At 44.3% G+C, this 11,528-nt stretch overlaps 1 protein-coding gene across 1 annotated transcript; it reads left to right on the forward strand.

Moving 5' to 3' along the window:
* Positions 1-3,306: 3,306 nt before the first annotated feature.
* prdm13 (PR domain containing 13) lies at positions 3,307-8,784 on the forward strand (the record flags this gene model as incomplete). The annotated part of the gene is made up of 4 exons (XM_084444834.1): positions 3,307-3,480; positions 4,930-5,061; positions 5,358-5,478; positions 7,322-8,784. The coding sequence occupies 4 exons, from the start codon at positions 3,307-3,309 to the stop codon at positions 8,782-8,784; spliced, it is 1,890 nt and encodes a 629-aa protein (XP_084300960.1).
* Positions 8,785-11,528: the final 2,744 nt, after the last annotated feature.

Below are 11,528 nucleotides of genomic sequence, written 5' to 3' on the forward strand. Positions count from 1 at the left end.
CTGAAATGCAGCAGCCCACCTCTAGAAAGGGGAGCATTTTAAAATGAGAGCACGCATGAACTGCGTTGAATCACTGGCCACTTATTTCGCCACTCTCTAATGCGATTTTGAATATTAGTCTGGGTTAAAATCCCAATCGTGTCATCTGGTGGGACTCCCATACAAGCATCATTACTATTCAAACGCGTCGGTAATGTCCCACCCGCCTGCCCTATCTGCAGCAGCTGGTCCGCCCTTTGAGAGGCCCTGCATCTTTCAGTGAGGTAAAACCATCAACGCCACCCAGTGGGATCTAAAAGCGAAACATAACATTATGATCAGAGCAGCCTACTAGTGCTAAACGGCAGGATTTGTGAAGAAATCCAATTAGGCATTTATTTTATTCAGGCCTTATAGGCCTAGATATGTCATTGTAAACCCCATAGGCAACATAAGGGGATTTTTCCTCACATCACCCCCTAATATATACTACGAACGTTCTGTTCTGGCTACAATAACACCTGCGCAACACGGCTTTGCGTGCGCGCGTGCAGGCTATAAAAGCGTCGGAAAAGGCGTGCACCTGTTGGGCAGCTATACCATCAAAGATCATGGCAATGGCAGTGCAGCCAAACACTGAAGCGATTCAATCCGTGGGAAATCTGAATAAAAAAGCATTTTGTTGGGATTTGAGCGGAGGGGTAGTTTGTCTGTTTGAAAAGGCCCTAAGCAAAGTTTATGGTCGACATAAAGAATGTGTTCTCAGGGAGCTACGTGGGGCCTGAGTGGTGTATTGTAACCTGGATGAGTGAGGTGAACCCGGGCTCTGCTTCTGCAGCCTGAATGGAGCTCCCTGGTGGGGCATTGGGCCCTATAGCCTCGCTGTTTTCAGGCGAGTTGTTCTTCTACATTCATGGCTCGTTATGGGCCAACCAGTTAAATCAGAACCCCACATTAGGACCGGATTGTAAAACTAAAGCGTTAGCTGGCTCTCTGAAGAGCCGGACAGGGAGAAACTGGCCAGCAGCCATAAAAACGTCTAGCTGCTCCAATTATTCAGCAGTCGTTATTTAAGTTCATTAGAAGACTTGCGAACTTCGTTAAAGAGAGTAGACCTAGTGGAATGCTGTGATTGACTCCGCAATATTGTTCTGGGATAAAGCTGCGACCATGTAATTAATGTGTCTTTGAAAAAGACCGGGACAATACTGCCGGTCAAGCTATTTAATTTCATTTAATTTTCCATCCCATTTGCTTCGAAGAGTGCTTTCACTTCTGACACCCAGCCTTTCACTGTTCACCGTGCTTCAGTGCGCGCATTGGACTGAGATTCACCCATGCTTCTCCGGGGTTGGGGAACAGAAAGGACATGTCTCCTTTCCCCTCCGAGAATAATTAATTTCACTTTGAGAACTGGAAGACTTTGAGCCACAGGACGGAGTGAGAGCCGCCCCGGCTGGTGTGAAGGTTTAGGGGGCCGGACCCGTTTTTCCCTGGTGGATGGGAACCAGCAACAAATGGCAACATTAATAAATAACTCTTGCGCAGCCGGCCTTTGCATGCGCCTATTGATGAGATTGTTCGCGTGTCGTTCTCGCTCTTTGACTGATGAAGTGGAGAGAAGAGAAGAATCCTCCAATGGAGCAGTGGGGTACCTTTACGTGGTCAGTGCCCCCCCCCCTCCCACACACACACACGCCCGCCAGTGGTGGTAGAACCGCCGGGGCTAGAGGTTAGCTGGACATGTTCACGGCCTGGATTTATCGCCCACAGCTTCTTGTTCTGTCTCTTAAGTCGAACCTCTCTCATGCCACATCAAAGGGGCGAGACTCTTTTAAACCCTCGCGGTCATAAAGCTACTGTCACCCGTCCGGACCCCCTTTTCACCTCTAGTCACTAGAAGAACTCACTCGGTGCCATCATGGTTCACCATGGTATCTATTTAGCCTATCTATTTATCAATGTATGTACCTATCTATCTATGTATCTATGTATCTATGTATCTATGTATGTATCTATCTATCTATCTATCTATCTATCTATCTATCTATCTATCTATCTATCTATCTATCTATCTATCTATCTATCTATCTATGTATCTATGTATCTATCTATCTATCTATCTATCTATCTATCTATCTATCTATCTATCTATCTATCTATCTATCTATCTATGCCACATTATTTTATTTTATTTTAAATGTGTGTAAAACCTATTTATGATATTATATGCAACATGCCCAGCATCTCGCGGGAAAAGTCTACCCTGGGTCTATTTCAACAGGCCTAACCAAATGTAGGCCTACATTTAAAAATACACAATTATGTAGGCTACAAAATAATACAATATATTTTAGTCTTGCATTAATGTCAATTTTCTAGGCTATATACGAGCTATTTCATTTATTTATTTATTTTCCAATATCATGCAGGCATCTTTCTCTCCGCGACATTGTGCGTCTTGTCAGACGAAGGATATAAGCATATGAAATTAAATTATAAAAATGCAAAACCAAAATGTGGCAAGTATCTGGATATCGCTGAATGAACCAGACTTGAGTGAAGTCGTGAAAAGAAAATCACAAGTGTGAAGTGATGAAATGGTTATTTTGAAAGCTGTTGCTATTTTTTCTGGTGGTTGTCCCGTCGAGTACCTGCCTGATCTTCGCCCGGCACACGCCGGGAGTCAATGGAAGTTAACAAGTCCCTCAAACATTCCTGCTGCCTTTGTTCAAATAGGGACGCGCAAAGCAGCCGAGAGGAAGGATAAAGTGCTTTGAAGTATATAAACCCAAAAGAATGCAGTCAAGTAGATTTAAAGTAGTCACTGATTTCCAAAAACGAGTTTGTAAAGGAACAATAAAAAGAGGACAATTTATGGAGAAATTATACAGTGTATTTGTCAGTTAAAATATCGGGACTGTCTAGAGTACAAAGCCACATGCCGAGGATTAATGGTTGGTGCGGACCTTTGATTCTGTTCCCTCTTTTCTCTGCCCTTGACAAATTGGATTTTGGGGATGGGAAGGTCGCTGGCCTATTGTCTCGTCCTGACCGTTTTTGGAACAGTTCATTATGCGCGAGGGTGAGGGAAAGTCTCCATGTGACCACGGCGGGCCCGAGCTCTCCACAGCTGCTCTCAAAGACAAACTCTCTCACACCGCGCGCACTTGCTCGCCCTTGCGCGTTAATGTGCAGAGGGGGCTACCTAGCCTGTCCTTAGAAAAGCCGGATCACATACGCCACCGCGTCACTTCGCGGGCGGAGACTGGCTTGTCCTCATCTCCGTGACTCCTTCTTGTCTCAATCAGGCACCGCTTGGTCTTCATGGTTCTGATCTTGCCGCACGCAGAGCCAGCCATGCAAGTCACCCGGGCATCCTCTATCAGCATGTTTGCAGAGTGCAGCATCCCAGCCGGTCTGAGGATAGGACCGGTACCGGGCATCTTCAAACTTGGAAAGTACGTGTCGGATCGGAAAGAAGTTGGACCCAAGAAAAAGGTAGGCCAAATAAAATAAAAAATCATAATGATTAACGAATATGGGCCGATGTTCAAATTATTATCTGCAAAAAAGTAAACTAATTTAAAGAAATTCACGGCCTGCTTAGTGCAGCTCGACTTCATTAGGCCTATCTCTGCAGAATCAGATATCCTAAAATGTTTCATGGAATAGGCCTACTGAAATAATGCATTTTACAAGATTATTCATTATAATGTATTATGTATTCGATTTGTTTAGGCTAATGGTGCAGCCTTTTCTATTAAGCTACTGTCATGATATCAGTAAGCAACGATAGGCCAATAAGTAGGCTAGCCTAATTCCTTGTACAGAAGGCCTAATCCATAAATGAAATGGAATTCAGTAGGCTAATTGCGAGGGCAGGTGAGGGGGACGGGGTGATCTTTTTAATATTTAGAAGTAGACCTGTCAGAGTTCATTGGACATTGGGTTATTAATTGGTTCGTGCTGTCAGGTTGGAAATAATTGAGTTATATTAGTGGGAGGACTTGTCACTCTGTGGCGCCACTTAACCGTCCTAATAGGCGGACCAGGGAGGCTGAGATGAGGTCCATGCCCCGGCGCTGGGGCTCTCTCAACCCGCTGTCCTAGTTAGGAGACAGAGATCATAGCCCCAAGCTAAGAAAAACAAAGAGAATTAAACATGCAGAATTTGAAAGAAAATATGGGGTAGGAATAAGCCAATATTTTTTGTAAAGGTTACCTTTTATTTGTTATAATATTGTGCATCAAATAAATTATTTCAGAACGAAAATGTGGAATTGTAGGCATTTAAATGTATAGGCCTACCTATCGGCAGTTTAGGTTAGGCTATATCATATTCGCTTGCTTAAGTTTCATTTCTGGATTTTGAATTTCACATGATTCTAAACACATTTGTAACTGTATTATAACCACATTATAAATACACTCTCGTGTTCTCAACTGTCTACCCGTGTGATTGATGCAGTTAAATGCATGGCCCCCGGCTGCATGCGATCATCAGGTGCAATCTCCGTGTCAAATGTCACGCTTTAATCTTTAATTTGCTTGAACAGTTTAGAAACGCTTTGACACTCCTCAAATTCGATTCCCATATCAACTCAATTATGTGTCATTCCCTGTAGTAGGCCTAAATTATCTCTGCTGCCCAACGGGGCGGATAAAGACGCATTAAACGTGTTGTGGTTATCGGCACACCTCCATGTATTATCCACTTAGCCTACTGTATTTGTTGATTTGGACAATGCGAATATTTGTGAAATAAAAGTTATAGAATATGCCTATAACGAGAAATAAAAAACGATTATCAGAGCAGCCAAGCATGCATGAAAATAGCAATATCGAATTCGTTCTGTCAGCACGACAGGGCAGTGATTTGAATTTGATAAAGGTAGGCTTGTTCCCATCCGTGTTAAGGCGTGTCTGTCTGCTTTGTGGGCCAATCAGGTTCGGCTGCAGAGGGGAGAGTTCGTGGACGAATCCGGTTGTCCGGTACCAGACTGGATTGGGTTGATCCGCGCGGCCAGGAACAGCCAGGAGCAAAACCTCGAGGCTGTGTCAGATCTCCCCGGCGGGCAGGTAATCAAATTAGAAACATCTACATATTTAATTCTATTTAACCTTTATTTAACCAGATTATATATTGTCACAGGCCTATAATCTATCTGAGATTATATGAAACACACACACACAAAACTCATTTTTAAGAGGACCAAGACAGGAGCATCCTCATACAGACAAGCAAGCAAACTCACATGAACCAGACAATAGGCCTCTATAACCTGCCAGTGTTACGCCTGCAGTGTTGAGGTTCTGCAGGGGATGTACAGTAGGCTAGCTGTGCATGTGAGCTCACTTTGGTCCCACTGCCGCAGATCTTCTACCGGGTGCTGCGGGACATCTCAGTGGGCGAGGAGTTGAGTGTGTGGTACTCCAACCCACTGGCACAGTGGTATGACATCCCCACCAGCGCTACGCCTACTCACGACGAGAAAGGTAAACTACGCCACACAGCTGTAGACCTATGCCACACCAGACACAACCACAGATCAGTAGCCTAGTCATATTAGCCCAAGGATTCAACCACATTGTGATCGACATCCACCTGTGACACAAAGGTGGTTTCGTCAAACAAAACTTTACATGGTCTCTACATTGGAAATACGATGCCACTGGGCCTCATTCCGAGTGCCATCATTGCCCGGTTACTGCAGTCAATAGCCTACCGTTCACCGGGTGCTGAGGTGACGGGCTACAATCAATGGCTGTGGGACTGTAGCCTGTTCTCTCGCTTAACGGTCGACATTTGCATCCCAGAGCACAGTTTTCGATTGCAGGCAGGTTTAATGGTTGTATTTAAGCTCAGTTAAAGAGGTTTAATGGCTTTATTTAAACTAATAAAGAGGTTTATGGTTGTTCATTTTATTGACCTTCAGCCTTATATTTGAACTAGCTGCATGCATATTCGAATGCCTATTGCATGTAAAAACAATTCGCTGCGATAAAAAGCCAAAATAAATAATAGCCTTATAGTAGGCTAGTTGATAAATATAGGCAACTAGACTGTCAAAAAACAATAACAATTAATTATAGTAATTACCACACAACGCTAAAAATATTAATTATAGGCTAACTGCATAGCATCAGTTAGTTGGCGTCTGGTTTAATCTTGCGTGGTCACCAGCTAAACAGCTAGGCTAAATACTAATCCTGTTTTAATCAGATTACTGTCAACGCATCCTGGGAACGGATGCTTTACAGGACAATTCGATAGGCTATGTGATTCAATTAAAGAAGACTGTGGTACGCGTATGCCTATATTTTTTATTATTATTATAGCCTAGCCTATTGGCTACACAGAATGAAAGGAGTTGGCCCTGAAAATAATGATAAGCCTACCAAACCTGAACCAATATGACGATGGTTTGTAGACAAGCTATTATACGTACAATACATTATTAGGCTATATGATAGTAATTAGAGTGATGGAGATGGTGTGTCTCGGGCACCATCAACGCAGACAATACGGCCGATGACGGGGTTAACAAATGGCATCGCATCGTTAATATTCATGTATTCAAAAGCAAATAAATTAAAAAAAAGTGTTTTACGGTAAATTAGCAGGCTACACAGTGTATTGTTGGGTAATGAATGGTAACTTTTATGTGGGATGTATATTGCCCTGATTTGCGGCGAGGCCCTGTGCGCGCCGCTCTCCGGCCAAAGCGCCATGCTCCTTGACATACGCTTCCTATTATGCGGCGTCAACAGATGGGCCCGCGCCATTGTTTCCGGAGACTTGCGATTTCAAGCAACAGCTGCTGTCACTTCCACGGGAAAGAGACCAGAGAAAGTCTCCTTTCAGAGGCTGGCTCTCCGAGCGCCAGATTGGACAGGGCGTTTGCTCTTTTGATGGCGAGAATAAACAACAGCCTATAAGGATTACAAAATCATTACATCTATATAATTGACCCCGCATTGTTCAGCTGGTGTCACCACCCAGGCTTGATGAAGTGCATGCGGCCAATAGACTCTACTGCTGTTTAAACAGGTCTTAGATTCTACCAGTGAAGGCTGACATGGTTTATCAGTTTCAGTAACACTGACATAATTTTCTGAGCTTCTAATGGAACATGAGCCAGGCATTCTTTAACAGTTCTAGGGGCCAAGAGTGAAAATTCTAATAGGTCTATATAGTCTACAGGTTAGTAGGCTTGGCCTAATCCTCAGATATCCTTTACTTTGATCAGTTGGAAGCCTACTTTACATCATCACAAGAATAATGTGTGTGCACGGGAGAGGTCATACAACTGACATTGTGCCTTTCCTGCCTTTCCAGGTGAGGAGCGTTATATCTGCTGGTACTGCTGGAGGATATTCAAATACCCCAACACCCTGAAGGCGCATGTGCACTTCCACTGCGCTCTGAGCAATGGACGGGGCTTTGCCAGCGGCGAGCAGGGCCGGGGCATGGATAACTTCAGCCGGTCACCGAAGTCCGGGGACATCCCCAACACGTCGGCCTCACCGCGGAACGGACACAGCACCTCAATCTCGGACTCCCTGCGTACCGTCTCCTCGTCGCCCGTCCTCAGCAAGGCGGGGGCGTTTAAGAAAGGCATCAGCGTGGAGGAGCAGGACCGGGCTCTGGACATGAGCGTGGGCTCGGCCCGGAACCACGGACACCTGCTGAGCCTGGGCGCCACCTCGTCGGTGCTGAGCAATATGGGCTTCCATCCGGGCGTGCGGTCTGCCTTCAAGCCCATGGGCCTGTCCAAGGCTCCCGCCACTGAGCTCTTCAGAGGGGAACCCAATGGAAAGCACACTGGCATGGGTTTAAGCAAACTGCTTGGGAACATGAAATCCACGCGTGGCCTGAACGAACCTTTGACTGGAAGTCATCCTCCCAAGTGTGTCCAATCAATGGACCCCTCATCCCCAGTGGTGTCGTGCGGGAACGCCATCCGTGGGTTCCCGCTGATGCCTAATTTCGAAGAGACCTCCGCTTTCAAGCACGTGGAAAGCCGCATGCACTCCGGTCTTTCCCCCTCGCGCTACCCCCAGATGCCATCGGGACTCCATTTTGAGCGGTTCTCTCTCCCTCAGTTCGACAGTGTCAAACCATATGGTGGGGACTGTAATATCCCTCTCATGCCCTTTACAGTGTATAACGGAGAGCTGCTCTACAGCTCGCCCTACTACCCGCTGAAATTTCATTTCAGCAACCTCCTGAAGTACCCAGAATCCTACTTTGGTGCTCCGTCCCTGAACCAGGACCTGGGCTCCATCACCAATATTGACAGGGAGTTAGCTATGCACACGCAGCAGCTGTCAGAGATCGCCGTGGAAAAGAACAGAGCCAGACTGGACGCTCTGCCCAGTGCCAATGCCAACTCGGGCAAACCCAAAAAGGGACACCTGTGTCTGTACTGTGGGAAGCTGTACTCTCGGAAATACGGGCTCAAGATTCACATGAGAACTCACACGGGGTACAAGCCCCTGAAGTGCAAAGTCTGTTTCCGCCCCTTTGGTGACCCGAGCAACCTAAACAAGCACATCCGTCTGCACGCGGAAGGGAATACGCCCTACAGGTGTGAGTTTTGTGGCAAGGTGCTCGTGCGCCGGAGGGATCTGGAGCGTCACGTGAAATCACGGCATCCCGGGCAGACCCTCAAAAAGGCTGAGGACAAACCGGAGGGAATGTTTGATGACCAGGAACACAAGAGTGACAATGACAGCGACGTGGATGTGTGCTTCACGGACGAGCAGAGCGACCAGGAGTCCAGTAAAAATAACGATTAACTGTGATCGAAGACTAGGCTGTTGTTTGGTTAAAATGTACAAATATATGTGTAATTTATATCTGTTCCCGAGGCTAAATATATTTATGTTTTAAAATGTCTTTAAAATATGATATTTATTAGGCTAAATCGTTCCCCAGACCCTATCATGACTTTATCAATGAGGAACATAGCCTAATTGTATTCATGGCGTCGTTTCAGTAACAGCTACCATGGGACTGTGGGACTACAGCCCATAGGAACAGCTGCTATTGATGCATGTTTTGTTGTTAATTTGGTTTCAGCAAACGAATCCCCAAATCGAGGTCAGCTGCACTTTAAAACAGTTAAAGAGTTGGGAACAACTGAAGGCTACCCATGTAAAGTCAGTTGTATAAATGTAAATGCTTAATCTGTGATAGGCTACTTGTTTCTGATTTCTCTGATTTACATTTTCGAGTAGGCTACTTAAAAATTGCACTTTCTTGCGGAAGCATGTTACACTAAGATCAAAAAATGAAAACAAAAACTGACAGCATCCCACTTATTTAATGATATTGTACAAAAACAATAAACTAACAAATGTTTTCACATTAAATAGCGTAGCCTTTGTAAAAGTGTAAAATATGATAATTAACGGTATAGCCTAGTGAAAAAGTGTTGTATACGTTTGTTCAAATGTGAAATTGTACATTGACAATATTTCCCCGTTTACCAAGTTGTTCCTTTTTAAAAACAATAAATTTAATTTAAAATGTTCGAATTATCTGTGATGAATTCATTCATGGTGCTTGACAATGTATTTGGTCTGTTAAATTCGTTAAAGCACACTCAGGACAGTTTTCCCCACATCGAATAACAATTTGTTATTATTTATTAGGCTATATATGGTATAGGATTCATTGAATGCACTGGCCGACTGGTGCACCTGTGGATATAGCTCCAGCCTATTGTTGAGGCATTTCCCAAATTGACTATTCAGTGTAATGGACATTTATGCAGTTTGATTCGTGTTTTGAAAAGTTTCCTCCTCAGTTAAACTTGTCCTCTGAGAAACCGTCCCACCCCAAACCCACCCAGACCGCACGCTTGATCCGCTATAACTCAGCAGCTGGAGCCTCGCACTGCCATTAGGAAAGAGGCATAGAGCTATAAGACGGCAGTGCGGCTCTTTGTAGGCGGTTAACGGTCAGCACGTGACAGTAAATATCCTGCTATCTATCTATCTATCTATCTATCTATCTATCTATCTATCTATCTATCTATCTATCTATCTATCTATCTATCTATCTATCTATCTATCTATCTATCTACTTCTGCAGAGAAGTCGATCCGCAATATCGTCACCTCTGAGAAGATTGACCAAGTTGTAAGCTAAATTCAAAATATTGGCATGCTTCAGTAGACTATTCAACAAAACAAAGTAGCGGGTTCAGACCTTAGACATTTCAAGAAAAAAAGGCTATCATTGTAAATTTCCAATGGATTTATAACTGAAATGCCTGGACGTTGTATTGACATGTTCAAAACGAACATTTTCAAAACAAGCTATTCAACATGTGCAGGCTATAGCCTACTGGAAAGTACATGGATCACTATCAACCCTGCAGAATAAACAGACTTATTTTCTGAAACATCTAGTCCGTGGATAAAAGGGTCAGGTTTTGGTCACTGAAAAGATAAAATCAGACTTGTCAGATTTATTGCAAGTCTTGTAGAAGAGCGATTCAGTCGGTTGAAACAGGAGTTTAGGGTGAAGAGTAGGCTAGGCTAAATAGGAAGAAAACGAAATGACTTGTGTCTGCAAACTTGGAAATGTGGATGACTCATTCTGGAGCAAGCAGCAAGATCTGAGAAAAAAAATGTCCCAGAGACAACAAATACGACCACTACATCTCAAACATACGATTTAGAAACAAGAGGATGTCAAATGGTCAGCATAGGCTAACACCTTTGCCATTACGCTACTCATTAGAATTATATCCTATATTGTGGTGCGCAACTGAGAAGCGTTAACATGTGAATGGCTGGTCAGCATGTTGGGCTGATCTCTTTCTGCTCATCTGCAATCGCCTCTGGAGCAAGAGTTTGGCTGGTGTGGCCTTGGGCCCATTAATACATCCATGCTTGGGCCTTGAGGTGCACAGTCTGTGGTGCACACAGACATACAGTATATTGTATTTATGTGTGCGTGCATGCGTGCGTGTGTAGCCTACTATAATACAGTACACACACACACACACACACACACACACACACACACACACACACACACACACACACACACACACACACACACACACACACAGTCTCTTTCTGCTCTGTTTTCTCCTGTCCCTCCATGTTGTCATGGCAGTGACATGGCAGCTCTTCAGCTTGGCCTGCCAGACACCACTGGCTGTGGCACATGAATGTGATCAGCCCTGTATCGGCCCCTTTTGTTGTTGGAGTGTTTGCTTTCCTATGTGTGATTGTGTGTGTGTGTGTGTGTGTGTGTGTGTGTATGTGTGTGATATTCAAGTGGTCATGTGTATGTGTATTATATCCATGCCTGTCTTTGTGTGTGTGAGAGAGAGTTGGTACATGGACAGTGTCATGTGTCCTTATTGTCTGTTAGTAAACAGTAACTGTGGCCCACCGAACTATACGATACTGTTTTGCTGAAAAGTCTCTTTACAAGTTGATATACTACTGCCTATAGTAAAATATATATGGTGAGAGATCATGCTATATATGCTTTCATGCTTCAGTCATAGCAATTACCTG

Source organism: Borostomias antarcticus, assembly GCF_949987555.1.
Source record: "Borostomias antarcticus genome assembly, chromosome: 10".
Classification (NCBI taxonomy): domain Eukaryota; kingdom Metazoa; phylum Chordata; class Actinopteri; order Stomiiformes; family Stomiidae; genus Borostomias; species Borostomias antarcticus.